This window comes from Hyperoodon ampullatus, assembly GCF_949752795.1.
Source record: "Hyperoodon ampullatus genome assembly, chromosome: 11".
Classification (NCBI taxonomy): Eukaryota; Metazoa; Chordata; class Mammalia; order Artiodactyla; family Ziphiidae; genus Hyperoodon; species Hyperoodon ampullatus.
This window is the reverse complement of record NC_136924.1, coordinates 2474487-2492619: the sequence shown is the minus strand read 5'-3', so window position 1 is coordinate 2492619 and position 18133 is coordinate 2474487. Positions and strand designations below refer to the sequence as shown.

Below are 18133 nucleotides of genomic sequence, written 5' to 3'. Positions count from 1 at the left end.
GGAGTCAGATTATAGATACAGATCAAGGTTTGTCGCAGTGGGAATAGAACATGGTATGGTGAGGAATTTATGCTTATAAATGCATCAGAATGTTCAGAAAGTAATTTGTTCTCAGTCCTAGATTGAACCACTTTGCAAATGCAAAACAAGTTTTCTCAGTTTAAAAGTGGAAGCAATACCAACTCCACAGAGTGGCTTTGAGTATTAAATAATTATGTGAAAGCACTTCAGAAGCTATGAAATGATACATAAATATAAGATAATAATAAAAAATAAAATCACTGTAGAGAACCAGCCCTTTTCTTTACCTCAGGCTTTTTCTCAGGAGGCTGGGTAGAAAAGAGGCTGACTTCATGGAAATTTTATATATCTATATCTATCTCAGAGCTCTTGAAAAACAAAACAAAGCAAGTGAAAACAAGCAAACAAAAACCCAGAAACTATCAAATACAAGAGGATAGTTCATTGCTTTTTTATATAATTCTCATGTTGTCCCATTTAAGAACAGGCTTTTGATATAATACAGTTAATAAACATCAAGTTTATACCATTTGATGTATTTTGCTTATGTTACGCATTTTTACTCAGTTCATTTATTAGTACTACAAGTGGTAAGTAGTTAATTTATATTACTAAGTTATGAACTTTTACTATAGATATTGAATAACTATAAGTAAATAACTATTTAAAAATTTTTATTTTATTTTATAACATAAATTTGGAAGCAGGGCTTCCCTGGTGGCGCAGCGGTTGAGAGTCTGCCTGCCAATGCAGGGGACGCGGGTTTGTGCCCCAGTCTGGGAGGATCCCACATGCCACGGAGTGGCTGGGCCCGTGAGCCTGCGCATCCGGAGCCTGTGCTCTGCGACGGGAGAGGCCACAGCAGTGAGAGGCCTGCGTACCGCAAAAAAAAAAAAAAAAAAAAAAAAAAAAAAAAAAAATTTGGAAGCAGCCATATTGCTCAATCACAAATAATTAAACTTTTGACATTTATTAGCCCTTGGTGTCAACAAATTGTACAGCCTAGTAAAGAAGTACAGCAAGGCTTTAATGAAATATTAAACATGAAGTAGAAATAATAAATTTGTCTCCTAACAGCATGTACAAATACCACTTAAGCCATTCCAAAACACATATACTACAAAGATAAATAATGGTATTAGAAGCCTTGATAACACATGGAAAATATCACCACCATCATCACCACCAATAACAACTGTGATAGGAATGATAAAAACAACAAAATCAAAAGTTATCAAATGGTTGTCCTGAACTTGGAATGGTCCTAAGCACCTTACATGTATAATCTTATTTAATACTCAAGAATTTTTTTAAGCCATTTAAAATACTTAAAACACAGAGATAGGGCTTCCCTGGTGGCGCAGTGGTTGCGAGTCCGCCTGCCGATGCAGGGGATGTGGGTTCGTGCCCCGGTCTGGGAAGATCCCACATGCCGCGGAGCGGCTGGGCCCGTGAGCCATGGCCGCTGAGCCTGCGCATCCGGAGCCTGTGCTCCGCAACGGGAGAGGCCACAGCAGTGAGAAGCCCGTGTACCGCAAAAAAAAAAAAAAAAACAAAAAAACACAGAGATAGAAACATGTTTAGAAAGTGGAAATTTCTTCTTTATCAGAATAACATAGTGAAATCTTAAGATTAATTAGACTGGTCAAATCTTTTTTTAGTATTTCTGTCATCACATCTTTATTTGTTCTTAGTGTCCAAGAACTTGCCTTACAGTACTTACTATAAAATACATGTTTTTTGTTTGTTTCTTTATTTTTCAAATTTAAATTTGTTGAATAAATATGGGAAAGAGAAGGGAATAAAAGGTGTTGCAATTGTGGTTTGTGCATATTCTCTTTTGTTAAAGCTCAGTGGGTTTTTTTTTCAGTGTTTATTATTTTTGCCTTTTTTGTATTACATTTTTGTCCTATGATAGTGGTAAATCTCACCCTTTCACCTCCTCCTCCACCTTTTCCTCTTCCTCTTCCTATTTTGTCCTGTCCTCCTCCTCCCCCTCCTCTTCCTCCTCCCCTTCCTCCTCCTCCTCCTCCCCTTCCTCCCCCTCCTCCTCCTCCCCCTCCTCCTCCTCCTCCTCCCCTTCCTCCTCCTCCTCCTCCCCCTCCTCCTCCTCTTCCTCTTTCTCTACCTTTTCCTCCTCCTTTGCTGGCCCAGTTACCTCAGGGATAAAAACTATCTCTTCTTCCAAAAACATATTTGGAAAATGAGACTGTATTATCAAAACAATTGTGGCACTTAGTGAAAAACACAGCATTCTCAGAAATAAAATAATCATGCACAGTGGATCGCACACAATTGGCCGGGGTACTTCCCATCTTGGATACCAAAATTGGTAATCTGTAAATAAAGAAGTAATTGAAAGCTGGATTTCACATAAAGTAGTGAAATCGTTCAAGAAATAAAGGACAACAATACATACATATGGCTTGGTCACGATCTGCGTTACCTAGAAAGAAAAAGAAAGTTCATAAAGTTACATAGAATTTCTTCTTTTTCTAGAATATAAGATATGTTTCTCAACAATAATAATATCATTCTCCTAGTTTTCAGGCACCATGCTCTCATCTTTGATGTCTCCCCTTCAACCAGTAGCCAATTGTAAAGTACAACATATTTTCTTTTAGTAAAAGTCCTCCTGGCCTACCAGAGAGAGCAGGGAAGTACAGGAGGAAGAGGTGTGGATTCTAGTACTAATTCCGTCTCTAAATCCTGACAACTTATATAAGCCACTCCACTCCTGCCTTTCAAAGATTGTTCCATCTTTGACATTCTAGAATTCTACATCTCTCTTTTTTAAAAATTGAAGTATAGTTAATTTGCAATGTCCTGTTAGAACATCTCTTATTTTTATCTCTCTTCTCTCCACTTCCCCCCAAGATCATTCAAAATTAATTTTCTGAATCTACTCACTTTATTCATTTAATTCTTATTTTCAGAAGCTTTCAGTTGCCCTTCATTTCCTAGATGGCAAGGTTAACTACAGAGCCTGGTATTCCTTGTTTTTGCTATCTAGCCCAATGTTATCATAATACTTTTCAGGAAATAAATTTCCCTTCCTCTGCTCACGTGGGCAGAGAAGTTCAAACAATCATTCTCAGATTCCACTAGAAAGGAGAGTGGGAGAATAAATGCAGTCTCACCCATAGAGAGCCCAATGTCAACCAGGGCTTTGTCTTGCAATGATGGTACCCTTAGAGGAAAATTTAGAAATCACTCCTCAGGCACCTTGGAGATGAACTGAACTTCTGGTGGATCTTTGACGTTATTTTAAATGATACGTTATGTCAGGCTTCTCCTTCCCACCCCACGTGGATTCTATCCTCACTTTGCTTGGACTCTGACACCACATAGTGAGCCACTCCCGCATGGACATCCCTTTACCCTGATCTTATACCCCAAGTCTGACCTCATGCAGGTACACTCACCTCATTCCATGAGGGCTCTAACTTCCCATACAAGGCCATACCATGTGGACACTGTTCTCACCCTACTTAGGCTCTTTCCCCATGCCTACCACATCATGTATGAATCCCTTGTCTTCTTGCTTAGGTTCTAACATATCACATCTGGATGCCCTCTGTGTGGATGCCTACCTCTTTCTGACCTACCCAATGGCTTTAGGTCTGGATATTTGCAGGAAGAGAAAGAAAAGGCGAAGAGGAAGAGCAAGGTTTTGCATCTTGATTCAAAGGAAGCAGGGGAAGAAATGTTATGTGGAGTCACTCCAGCAGTGGCATTATAATGAAATTGTTCACTAGTTTCTTTAACATAAAAGCCTAATATGCCCCTTATTTACTGTCTGACTTTATCGCCTACCACATTCCTCTAAGCATCATATATTCCAGATATAGTTATACTTTTGGATTATATGCTCTCATGTTTAGAAAAACTAAAAGAAAAATTTAACAAAACATATTTTCTACTTTTATCCTTTGAATGTTTAGGGGAAAAATGAAAATAAAAGGCTATTAAATATTTGCTACTTTACTTCTTTCCTCTTTCTGCATGTTTTGGAATATCCTATCCTTTAGAGCAGTCACTCTCATACAGGCCGCTATTTCAGGAATTAACTGAGAAGCTTTTTCAGGGCATAACTGTTAGTTCTCTTTCCTTCTTTCAGATTCTAGTATGTACTTAGGGGCAGGAATAATAGTAAGAGAGGGCAGAAGAGGTTGTGTAGTTTAAAATAATCTAAAGATGATACTGTTTGATACCACCTTTGATAATATAACAATACCATTCTGAACAAAGGAACAATATTAACATGACAATGAAAGTTCACCACTTCTTTTTCTTGTTATCCAATGCATTATGGATTTTTTTCATGTTTCAGTTATTTTCTTTATCTTACTGCATAGAAAATCTGTGCATCTGTCATAGTTGCTACATTGAGAACACATTAATCCTCGTTGATAGGGACTTCTTGACAGACCTCCTCTACAAAAAAGCAGAAAACATTTTGTTAGAAAAAGTCTCAAATTTTATGTTATTTAAATAATATGGTTAACCATTTTTTAGTTAATTCATAAAGGCGATTTAATTTAAAAAATGGACTTAAGGGAGTACTTAAATTGGAGATGTAATCTTCCCCCCCTTTTTTCCCCCCAGAAATACTGTCTTCTGAAACTAATTCGCATTAATTTTAAAGTATTGTAATTTAAATATGAGGGGGTTTTAAAGCTTCTTTCATTTTATTTTGTATCAAAATTTTCCATTAAAAATGGATGTTATAGAATGTTTTATAACTAATTGCTTTCTGATTGGCACATACGTATAAAAAGCTATATATAAATGATATATTAGTTTTCTGAAAAATTTGCAAAATCCTGAAATGCCTATTGGCACAAATACCCAGCTGCATGGATTATTTTGAGGTCTACATGAAAAATACATAAGTATATAAACAAGCAAATAAATGTAAATGGGATTTTACAAAGTTGGTTTAATCCATCGTACAGAGCACAGGGGAGAAGTAAAAAATTATTACATCAATTGCCCAGAGGTAAGTTAGGAAAAGAGGCCCCAAAATAGGTATGAATTGTGAAGCGTATTTTAAAATATCTGAATAAGAAAGATAGAGAAGATAGATAGGGAAAATATATTTTTGAGTGAGAAGAGGGTCATTAATTGTGGTTAAACATGATTGCTTATTTACTCAGTATATAGTTGCAAGCTATAAAAACAAACATTAGGCATTTAGGTCCTTGGTTAGGCCACTCTTGGCCATCTAGAAGAATGGCCAAACCTTAGAAATACATATTCAAAAACGTGAATATCAAATTTCTGAGTCACATCTTATCAGAAGTTTTTGATGATACCCAATAAGATATCTGACACCCTCAAATGGCAAGCTTTCAAGTACATCAAGGATATACAGATATCTATTGTTATTTGCAGATCATATATCATTCTCTAATTTCACTGTTCCACAATCAAACCATTTCAAGAAAGAAATGAATTTTGTTTGGATCCCAGCCAGAATACTAGCTGTCAAGAAATCCAAGAATTGATCCAGTCACTTTTACCTAATACCGTAGTCTACTTTTACTGCCTTAATTCTTTATCACTGAAACAGATGTCTCCAACACAAAAGCAGAGCTTATACTGTTCTAAAATCCCTGGGGTGGGGGACCTCTGTTCTTATACCTATGCAAAAAGCTACTCACTATACAGACTGCCTTTAAAACCTGGAGCAAGCAACCTAAATGTCCATCAACAGATGATTGTATAAAGAAGATGTGGCACATATATACAATGGAATATTACTCAGACATAGAAAGGAACGAAATTGAGTTATTTGTAGTGAGGTGGATGGACCTAGAATCTGTCATACAGAATGAAGTAAGTCAGAAAGAGAAAAACAAATACCGTATGCTAACGCATATATATGGAATTTTAAAATGCAGTACTGATGAACCTAGTGGCACGTGAGGAATAAAGGTGCAGACGTAGAGAACAGACTTGAGGGCACAGGGGGAAGGGGAAGCTGGGATGAAGTGAGAGAGTAGCATTGACATATATACACTACCAAATGTAAAATGGATGGCTACTGGGAAGCTGCTGCATAGCATGGGGAGATCAGCTTGGTACTTTGTGACAACCTAGAGGATGGGATAGGGAGGGTGGGAGGGAGGGAGACGCAAGAGGGAGGGGATATGGGGATATATGTATAACTGATTCACTTTGTTATAAAGCAGAAACTAGCAGAAACTAACACACCATTGTAAAGCAATTATACTCCAATAAAGATGTGAAAAAAAACAACAACCCCAAAACCTGGAGCATAGGCCGATCATCCCATGACCATAATGTCTGATAACCATGGTCTGGAATAACTCTGGAAAGGCAAATAAATATATAAATAAATACATGAATTAATCAAAATAAATAAATTCACATTGTGCTAGAATACAATGGGCCCTCCTTTTCAAAGATATGAATATTATAAAACTGTTTATATTAGGTAGCCAGAAATGGCAAGCTAATACTCTCTCATGTTAATCTTCCTGTTGTTCTGAGTTTCTAAAAAGTTTAACCTAAAGCAACTTGAGTCTGAATCTACAAGTCCACAACTGTAATTGGAATTATTGGGCTGGATTAGGAGGAAACAACAGATAAGTATCTACAACTAGCAAAGTCCATTGAAATTTCATAGCTGCCCTGGTGGTGCCTGAAGAAATAGATGATATTCTCTGTCTTTAGGCATCTGCCTTTTCCGAGAAGCAGCCCAAGCATTCGCTGAGACCAAGTCCTGACTCTGAACATTGTCCTCGGGAACTTTTCTTAGACTTGCATCTGGCCATATCTTCAGTATATTGCCACCTATAGGATATGCGTCCAGGCCCTAGATAAGGACATGTCACCTGGGTAGCCCAATGGGTAAACTATTCCTATGCCCAACCCAAAGTCCATTAGAAAACCATTATTCAAATTTTATAATAGATCTACATTGTTCCAGAATGAGAACACAACTCTGGTGGTGATGGAAACTTTTATTGCCTGCCACTTTGTTCATGAAGGAGATAATCCAGCTCCATGGATTGACAATCTAGGAATTACAATTTGTAGATAGATTCTTCTCTTCAAAGTTCTCCATGTGCAGACTCATATAGTCTGTATATTGTCCATGGAACAATGGCCAGAGTACATCAAATAGATATTGATTTTTCCATATTATACAACCAGAATAACTAGGCCACCTACAGTAACTCTTTTCACTTTTACTACATCCATATGGCACTGAGAAATATCACAGTGCTGGCTTCTGGCTCATATCCAAACATCTATAGATTTCCCAAGAGACTTAAAGAACCTATCCCAATAAGCTAGAGAAAAATACAATGCAATAAGCAGCAAAGATTATCTTTTAGAGATTCTATCTGGCTCTTCTTCTGATTCATCTAATATATTTGTCTTTGCCCAAAACTCCATGACTACTTCTTGGACCTATTCAAGGTCAAGGAAGGTATGGATCCTGTTGTTTTCTGCCTCAAATTATCCCTGTATATGCAAAGCTACCTCACTTTATATCACTTTCTGTGAAAATCAGTTGGTCACATCTCCTCCCTTCACTTCCACATCTTGCACCTAAAGGACCAGGGAACACAGTTAAACACCTATAAAGCTCCTTGAGGCTGATATTATGTAGTTGTACCGTCCTCTAATCCTCCCCAAGATACCATTTACCTTCTGATCATGCCTCCTTATTCACTTTGGTATCTGGCTCACCATTTTGCTTTTTAGTCAAAATTGTGCCGTTGTCTACAAATTTGGGACCTAGAGGATTACAATATGCTAATGGAGAATTCATCCAATGACTTGGTCTCTATGTTATTGAATGTCTTCACCATCATAAAACTTCCTAATGCTCCATAACTGTCACTTTTGTAGCCACATTCTGCATCTTATTATCTCCTAAATCTGCTCTACCTCTGAACCCATAAAAATCACACATTCCACTCATTGACTGTAACCTCCTGTCCTTCCAGGTTGCTAACTCATTCACTCCCGTCACACTTGTCCATTAATTTCACTGTTTCCACAGTGTACTTTCTCTCCTATTTTTCTCCCTATCCATCGTGTTGTCTTTTCTCAATCCAGCTTAGGTCCATCACTTTGCATGTTCTCTACCTAAAATCCTGAAATTCCTTGCACTATTTTCCTTTACATCCACCTGACAAAACCCCAGTGTTGGAAAAAGTGAAGGAATCTTACTGTCTGCATGTTCCATTCCTACTTCAGGGCTGCTGGGTGGTGCTGGAGGAAAATCATTAAACTAGGTAGAGAATATCTCTAGCATTCTCTATTCAGCTTCTGCTTTCATGTTTCATAATAACTATTTCGTATCTTCCCAGTCCTCAAACTTCCAGCTTCACTGTCTCTCCCTTTATTCTCAGGACATGATCTATTCTACTTCACAGAGAATCATAACAGCTATTAGATTGGAACTCGAGAAATTTTCTCTCACTAAATATGACAAATATACCTACCCTCTCCTTTCTAATACAACCTAAGAACTGCTCCTCATTCTTTCTAAGGCTAATCTCTCTTTTTTTAAGTTCAAAAGTCATATAATTAATTGTTTGCACTTTTTTTGTTGTTGTTGGTCCTACATTTTTTTTAACATCTTTATTGGAGTATAATGGCTTTACAATGTTGTATTAGTTTCTGCTGTATAACAAAGTGAATCAGCTATACGTATACACATATCCCCATATCTCCTCCCTCTTATGTCTCCCTCCCACCCTCCCTATCCCACCCCTCTAGGTGGTCACAAAGCACCGAGCTGATCTCCCTGTGCTACGCGGCTGCTTCCCACTAGCAATCTATTTTACATTTGGTAGTGATATATGTCCATGCCACTCTCTCACTTCGTCCCAGCTTACCCTTCCCCTTCCCATTCTCTCCATTCTCTCCAAGTCCATTCTCTCCATCTGTGTCTTTATTCCTGTCCTGCCCCTAGGTTCTTCAGTACCATTTTTTCTTTTTTCTTTTTGGATTCCATATATATGTGTTAGCATATGGTATTTTTTTTCTCTTTCTGACTTAACTCCACTATGTATGACAGACTCTAGCTCCATTCACCTCACTACAAATAATTCAATTTCATTTCTTTTTATGGCTAAGTAATATTCCATTGTGTATATGTGCCACATCTTCTTTATCTATTCATCTGTCGATGGGCACTTAGGTTGCTTTCATGTCCTGGCTATTGTAAATAGAGCTGCAATGAATATTGTCGTACATGAGTCTTTTTGAGTTATGATTTTCTCAGGGTATATGCCCAGTAGTGGGATTGCTGGGTCGTATGGTAGTTCTATTTTTAGTTTTATAAGTAACCTCCATACTGTTCTCCATAGTGGCTGTATCAATTTACATTCCCACCAACAGTGCAAGAGGGTTCCCTTTTCTCCACACTCTCTCCAGCATTTATTGTTTCTAGATTTTTTGATGATGGCCATTCTGACTGGTGTGAGGTGATACCTCATTGTAGTTTTGATTTGCATTTCTCTAATGATTAGTGATGTTGAGCATCCTTTCATGTATTTGTTGGCAATCTGTATATCTTCTTTGGAGAAATGTCTATTTAGGTCTTCTGCCCATTTTTGGATTGGGTTGTTTGTTTTTTTGATATTGAGCTGCATGAACTGTTTGTATATTTTGGAGATTAATGCTTTGTCAGTTGCTTCATCTGCAAATATTTTCTCCCATTCTGAGGGTTGTCTTTTCATCTTATGTTTTCCTTTGCTGTGCAAAAGATTTTAAGTTTCATTAGGTCCCATGTGTTTATTTTTGTTTTTGTTTCCATTTCTCTAGGAGGTGGGTCAAAAAGGATCTTGCTGTGATTTATGTCAGAGCGTGTTCTGCCTATGTTTTTCTCTAGGAGTTTTATAGTGTCTGGCCCTACATTTAGGTCTTTAATCCATTTTGAGTTTATTTTTGTGTATGGTATTAGGGAATGTTCTAGTTTCATTCATTTACATGTACCTGTCCAGTTTTCCCAGCACCACTTATAGAAGAGGCTGTCTTTTCTCCATTGTATATTTTTGCCTCCTTTATCAAAGATAAGGTGACCATATGTGCATGGGTTTATCTCTGGGCTCTCTATCCTGTTCCATTGGGGGGACCTTCAAGATGGCGGAGGAGTAAGACGTGGAGATCACCTTCTTCTCCACAGATACATCAGAAATACATCTACACGTGGAACAACCCCTACAGAACACCTACTGAACGCTGGCAGAAGACCTCAGACCTCCCAAAAGGCAAGAAACTCCCCATGTACCTGGGTAGGGCAAAAGGAAAAAAAGAAAAAACAGACAAAAGAATAGGGACGGGACCTGCACCAGTGGGAGGGAGCCGTGAAGGAGGAAAGGTTTCCACACACTAGGAAGGCCCTTCGCGGGCGGAGACAGCGGGTGGCGGAGGGGGGAAGCTTCGGAGCCGCAGAGGAGACCGCAGCCACAGGGGTACAGAGGGCAAAGCAGAGAGATTCCCACACAGAGGATCGGTGCCGACCGGCACTCACCAGCCCGAGAGGCTTGTCTGCTCACCCGCCGGGGCGGGCGGGGCTGGGAGCTGAGGCTCGGGCTTCGGAGGTCGGATCGCAGGGAGAGGACTGGGGTTGGCTGCGTGAACACAGCCTGAAGGGGTTAGTGCGCCACGGCTGGCCGGGAGGGAGTCCGGGGAAAAGTCTGGACCTGCCGAAGAGGCAAGAGACTTTTTCTTCCCTCTTGGTTTCCTGGTGCGCGAGGAGAGGGGATTAAAAGCACCGCCTAAACGAGCTCCAGAGACGGGCGTGAGCCGCGGCTATCAGCGGGGACCCCAGAGCCGGGCATGAGACGCTAAGGCTGCTGGTGCCGCCACCAAGAAGCCTGTGTGCGAGCGCAGGTCACTCTCCACACCTCCCCTCCCGGGAGCCTGTGCAGCCCGCCACTGCCGGGGTCCCGGGATCCAGGGAAGCCTTCCCCGGGAGAACGCACGGCGCGCCTCAGGCTGATGCAACGTCACGCCGGCCTCCGCCGCCGCACGCTCGCCCCGCCTCCGTGCCCCTCCATCCCCCGCGGCCTGAGGGGGCCAGAGCGCCCGAATCAGCGGCTCCTTTAATCCCGTCCTGTCTGAGCGAAGAACAGACGCCCTCCGGCGACCTACACGCAGAGGCGGGGCCGAATCCAAAGCTGAGCCCCGGGAGCTGTGCGAACAAAGAAGAGAAAGGGGAATCTCTCCCAGCAGCCTCAGAAGCAGCGGGTTAAAGCTCCGCAATCAACTTGATGTACCCTGCGTCTGTGGAATACCTGAATAGACAACGAATCATCCCAAATTGAGGAGGAGGACTTTGGGAGCAATGATATATATATATACATATATATATATATATATATATATATATATATTTTCCTTTTTCTCTTTTTGTGAGTGTGTGTGCGTATGCTTCTTTGTGTGATTTTGTCTGTATAGCTTTGCTTTTACCATTTGTCCTACCGTTCTGTCTGCTTTTTTTTTTTTTAAGTATAGTTTTTTTAGCCCTAATCTCTTTTATTTTTTTTATTTTTTTATTTTTTTATTTTTTTGTGGTACGCGGGCCTCTCACTGCTGTGACCTCTCCCATTGCAGAGCACAGGCTCCGGACGCGCAGACTCAGTGGCCATGGCTCACGGGCCCAGCCGCTCCGCGACATGTGGGATCCTCCCAGACCGGGGCACGAACCCGTGTCCCCTGCATCGGCAGGCGGACTCTCAACCACTGCGCCACCAGGGAAGCCCCCCTAATCTCTTTTAAAGCCTTCCTTTTTCTCTTTTAAAGCCTTCTGTTTTCTCAGGGACTTGTATCTTTACATATACCCTGCCTTTATTCTTTATAAAGAATTACTTTTTTTCTGTATTAGATCCTTCATGTCAATATTTAAATAGGCTCACAGCCTCCCCATTTTAAAAACAAAACAAAATACAAACAACAAAACAGTTCTCAATTCATTCCAACCTGGCATCAGTTTCCTCTACTCCATAGAAACAGTTTTCCTACGTTTATTAATGAACTTCTCTTTAGATCTGATATTTTTAAGTCCTGACTCTGCTTGACATCTTGGAATTTGAAATTTTGGACAAGTTTTTCCTTTTAAAACTATTCTTTCCCCACACCTTCCCTGATACCATACTCTTCTGCTTTATCTTCTACCTGTTTGGCCACTCTTCTTAGGTCTCCCACTTATCTTCCACTAACTGCCCTTAAATGTTGGCATGACATTCCACAGGTCCTATTCTATTCTCATTCCATACTCTCTTGCTAAGCATTCTCATCTATTCCCATGATTTAAATTACCCTATGTTTCCTGGCACTCCAAATATTTCTTCTATGCCATTCCTCACTCATGAGCTTCTGACCTAAATAACCACCTGCTTACTAAACATCTCAAAGTGAGTATTTCACAGCCGACTCAAATTCATTATGTACAAAGGGGAACTCATTATCTTCCCTCCGAAAATGTTCAGTGTTCCCCTTCGCAGTTAATGCCAATACCATTCATGCCTGATCATAAATTTGAGAATCTTCCTTGACTACTTCCTCTCTCTGATTACTTAATACAATGACCTGCAAATCTTGTTGTTTATACCTTCTGGAAATGTCTTAAATATGTCTCCAATCTCAATCCAGACATCCCTTGCTGATGTAAAAGATAAAAGTAATACATATATATTATTTATAAGTATATGATAGAAAGGAGGAAGCAGAAAAGGGCACCTTTAAAGGGGAAAAAATGTCTCCATCCTCCACTTGCCATCTGTCTCTCCAGAGATAACATCTGTTAACATCTTCTTATGAGTCCTTCCAGAAGAAAGTTTTTCATAAAAATTCTCAGTGCTTACATGCTTGTGATAGAGACTGCTAGCTGTCAATCTAAATATCTCTTGAAGTACTGAAATAACAGTATTTTACCTTGGCACATTAAGGCTAGTCTCAGTACATTTCCCAACCTCTCCTGAAACTTAGATGTGGCCATGAGGTTAATTTTATGTCCAATGGAATGGCAGTAGCAGTGATGTGCACCACTTCGCACCTGGTACTCATGCTGCCAACATGTTTCTTTTCCCTTACTATGAGCTTGAGCTAGTTTATGTCTGTGCCCTGGATTTGATCATGCGGACAAAGACACTGCTCCCAGGGGATGGTGAAGAAACAAAATAGGAGCAACCTGGGTCTTTGAATGACTAATGGAGCACAGCTACCCACCAAACTGAAATTTCCCACTTTTATCTTGAATCACTACATCTTTTGGTAATAGTAACTGTTATAACAAAAAGACCTGTTCTTACTTATTATTGTTTTTTTGTTTGTTTTTTTTTTTTTGCGGTACGCGGGCCTCTCACTGTTGTGGCCTCTCCCGTTGCGGAGCACAGGCTCCGGACGCACAGGCTCAGCAGCCATGGCTCACGGGCCCAGCCGCCCCGCGGCATGTGGGATCTTCCCGGACCGGGGCACGAACCCGTGTCCCCTGCATCGGCAGGTGGACGCTCAACCACTGCGCTACCAGGGAAGCCCTATTATTGTTTTTTATCTTACTTTTTCACCTAACGAGTGAGACCTTTCCGTACTGGGACATAGAAAAGTACACCAGTTTTTTCAATGGTTACACAATAATGTACAGTAAATTAATTGCTTAGTCCCCTATTGCTGGAGTCGTTGGTTTTTTTAATTTCAGTTTCATGCTATTAAAACATGCTCCAATGTGTATCCTTGTATGTATATCTTGGCCAACTTTCATGAAGATATTACTAAGATAAAATCCTGATAAGGAGATTACAAGATCAAATGGTAAGTATATTTTAAATTTTGTTACACTGCCAGACCCAGAAAGACGGTACCAATTTATTGCCCTATTGCAAATGCAGAGTATCAATTAAGCTTTTCTATATTCTCAAATGGATGAGTGGAAAGTGATCATTTATTTTTGTTTTTACCTGAATTACTTCAATTATGAGTGAGACTAAATATATTTTCATATGACTCATGGTCATTTTCTTTTCTTATTAGTAAATGACCTCTTCATATCTTCTGCACGTTATTCTCTTGGGTTGTTTCTTTTTTTCTTTTGAATTTGTATGAATTCTTTGTAAATTAAGGGGACTGTCTCTGCCATATATTCCACACATATTTTCCAGTATATCAATTTTTCTTTGGCTATTACCTATAGTATTTCTTTAGTCATTAATTAGTTTGAAATTTTTATAAAATCAGATACATGTTTTTTGGATTTTAATGTTCTGCTTGGTCAGGCTTTTCGTCAACATCTCTCCATTTTGGCTAGGCCCAAACTACAGCTCTGTCTTCTCAGCACTGTGCAACTTCTGAAATCTCTGTGCAGGTCTTCAGCCTGCAAGTAACTGTTCCTATCTAATCCTTCCAGAATCTCGCTTTGAGGAGTGCAGCTTAGGAGCTGCCCAAGGACTTGCAGAGAACTTGTACACAGACTTTTGGGGGTCCTTCTCTGCAGCCCCCTCCTCTTTGGGATCCTGTCCTAAATCCTAGACAACTTAACATCAATCAACACTGATATCTCCTTTGCCCAGAAAATACACAATCTTTGCTTGCTTTGGCTATGGTTTGTACAATAGGATGCTCACAGAGAGAAAACCAAGGCACATATAGGGTTCCCACTGAGTTCTTTTCTATTTGCAAAGATCATAGCCCTGTACTGGTTGTTTTCTAATGCCTAAAAACAGTTATTTTATATGTTTTGTCCAGTCTTTATAGTTACTTTAAGCAGGAGGCTAATTCTTTTTTTTTTTTTTTTTTTTTTTTTTTGCGGTACGCGGGCCTCTCACTGTTGTGGCCTCTCCCGTTGTGGAGCACAGGTTCTGGACGCGCAGGCTCAGCGGCCATGGCTCACGGGCCCAGCTGCTCCGCAGCATGTGGGATCTTCGCGGACCGGGGCACGAACCTGTGTCCCCTGCATCGGCAGGCGGACTCTCAACCACTGCGCCACCAGGGAAGCCCAGGAGGCTAATTCTTATACCAGCTTACATAATGTCCAGAAGCAAAGTGGATCAAATATTTAAAAGTTAAAAAAAAAAAAAAAAAAAGAATCGTTAGAAGAAAATGTGAGATAATAATATTCGGGAAAGGCTTGTCTAAGTATGATACAAACCTCAAAACCCATGAAAAAAGTATTGATAAGGCTTCCCTGGTGGCGCAGTGGTTGAGAGTCTGCCTGCCAATGCAGGGCACGAACCCCGGGAGGATCCCACATGCCGCGGAGCGGCTGGGCCCGTGCGCCATGGCCGCTGAGCCTGCGCGTCCGGAGCCTGTGCTCCGCAACGGGAGAGGCCGCAACGGTGAGAGGCCCGCGTACCGCAAAAAAAAAAAAAAAAAAAAAAAGTATTGATACATTTTTTTCTACAATGAAACAAAAGAATTCTATTTGGCAAAAATAAATTGCATTATAAATAAAGTCAAAAGTTAAACATAAAACTAGAAAATATTTGTAAATTATATTACATAAAAGAGCTAATTTTCTTGTACATAAGACACTCCTACAAGTTAAAAAAAAAAAAAGTCCAACAACTTAAGAGAAAAACAGTAAATGTATAGGAACCCTCAGGTCCCAGTAAATGAAATCCACATATTCTAAAATATAAAAAAATATACTTAAACTCATGAAAAATAGAAGATGAAAATTAAATATATACATAACTCATAGTAGTAAATAGAAAAATATTTGAAAATATATTATCTTAGCAAGGGAGTTTAAATATAGCCCCTCTTATATGCTGACGTAAAAAAAAGTTGTAATAGAAAAAATGGCATGACTATGATGAATAGATATTTAGTAATATCTATGCAAATTAAAAGTACACATTCTCTTTGGCCTAGGGTTTCCATGACTATACGTTTATATTATAGCTACTAACTCATATCAGAATTACATGTCTAACTGGATAATTACTGCTTGAAATAAAATTAATAAAATAGCCTAAACGTCCATCAGAAGGAGAGCATTATTCAAATTAATTTTTGTAAATCCACTAAAAAAAAAACAACTGTGAAATTCTTAAAAAGAATCTAAAAACTCTTCACGTACTCAAATGGAAAGACTTCCAGTTCATATCAAGTAAAAAATTAAATAACATCACAAGAAACGTAGTGCACTCCTGTTTGAATTATGGAAATGCACACATTTGTGCACCCAGACACACATACACAAAGATTAGATATACTTTTCTATATGCACAGAATATATTTTTTAGGATAAAATTTTGGAGAGAGTAACTGAAAGACAAGGATGGGAACATTATTTTCTCCTTGGATAGATTTTTCCATCATGAATATATATCAAGTACTAAACATGATTTATTAAATGACCTAAAATTACAATACATAGAAAGCAATGAGAAAGAGACTATGTCATACGAGATCCTAAGGTCTAGTAAAAATTGTAATCAAAGGAAAATATATAACTGTAAATATCTTCACTATTAAGTAGGATTAAAGATAAATGAATGTAATATATTTTGATAAAAACAGCAACATATAACAGCCCCTCTCCCTAAAAAGTACTTGGAAGATTAAATATCTCAAAACAAAGGAATGAGAAAGGATAAATAACCCCCTAAATCTTTTCTTTCAAAAGATCAATAAAATAGATTAAACCCTCATGAGCAAGAAAGGAAGAAAAATATTCACTATTAAGAATTTCTCTAATTTTCTCTTCCTATACTTCTCTCCTCCTGTTTTTTTTCCAGATAGAACTTTCTTTTTCAATTCTTCCCCCATCTCTCATATGTTCTAATATATTCTATTACTCTCTATTTGCGATGGCTTTCTTTAGCTTATAAAAATACATTAGAAACCAAAGTCATAAAACAAAAACTTTCACTCAACTCTACACACCTACACACCTTCCTTTACTTCGTTGCCAAATATCTATATAGAATATTCTAAACTGGCATTATTATTTTTCAAACTGCAAGTTATGAGTTATTAATAGGTCATGAAATCAAATTTAGTGCTTCACAGTTCACATCCAATATTTTAGAATATAAGACAGACTAGAAAGCTGTACTTAACTGTGAATAATATACTATTTCATATATTGATAACATGTTTTTATTTTATCATTCATAGCAAGGATACACATTGTTTTGTAAATCTTTTCTTTCAGTTATGTACTGTGCCTCATAATTCTAAGATGTACATCTTTTCTTATTTTAGCACCTCTGAAATTGAGATGCATCTTAACATTGATGGCATCTTAAAATCACAGTTGACCAGGCAGTGAACGTGATATGGTTGTCACTGCACATTGTGAACTTGTCATAGCTTTTCATACTGTCATACCTGAAATGGGTTATATGCATTGTTTGCATTTTATGTATCTAAATTGCTATTCAAAATGTCTAAAATGATCACAATAATATATCATTGAATCATAAATTATTATGCATGAAGAAAAGCATGGAAAGAGAGCCACCTCATATATAATAGAGACTGATGAGAAAGTAAGTCTAAATGTTATTTTAAAAATCTACCAGCACAGTTCTAGTTTCCCTCTTACCTTACTAGTCTCTTTCTATACTCCTTTGCTAGCTCCTTTGCCTGAAGTTGAAATATTGTAGTGATGTAGGGTTTAGTCCTTAAGTCTCTTCTGTTCCGTTTTCCATACTTATTTTCTCACAAGGTGATTTCTTTCAGGACTGTGACTCACTTCTGCCTCAGGGCCTTTATATCTGCAGTTCCCACTACTTAAAAACCCATCCTAGACCTTCATCTGACTAGCTCCCTCATTTGATTCATTCACATTTCTCACATCTATTCCTCCACCAAACGTATCTGAGCCAAAACACTGGATCCTCTCTCAAGCTCTGCTCCTCCACAAGTCTTCCCTGTCTAACGGCACCACCATTCATCCAGCTGCTGAGACTAAAGGCACAGGTGTCATCCTTGATTATTCTATTCCATTCACCCCTAAAGTTAAATCCACCTTCAAATTATATCCCGAATCTGACCTTTCCTCGCTATTTCCATTTTATGTAGGCAGAATCCATGTCATGGTACAGTATGGGTTTTGGCAGTGTACAGGAGCTTTCCTCCATGCAGTGATTCTGGGGCACTGGCTCATTTC

The 18133-nt window shown here is 39.0% G+C and overlaps 1 protein-coding gene across 1 annotated transcript in view; it reads right to left on the bottom strand.

Annotated features, from left to right (window-relative positions):
• Nucleotides 1-4343: 4343 nt before the first annotated feature.
• The window catches only part of GLIPR1L2 (GLIPR1 like 2), a gene marked incomplete at both ends in the record, with an annotated part of 29744 nt that continues 15954 nt past the window's right edge, over nucleotides 4344-18133 (bottom strand). Inside the window, one exon of the mRNA XM_079715146.1 lies at nucleotides 4344-4458. Coding sequence (XP_079571272.1) covers nucleotides 4344-4458 — 115 coding nt within the window. The remainder of the gene's footprint in view (nucleotides 4459-18133) is intronic.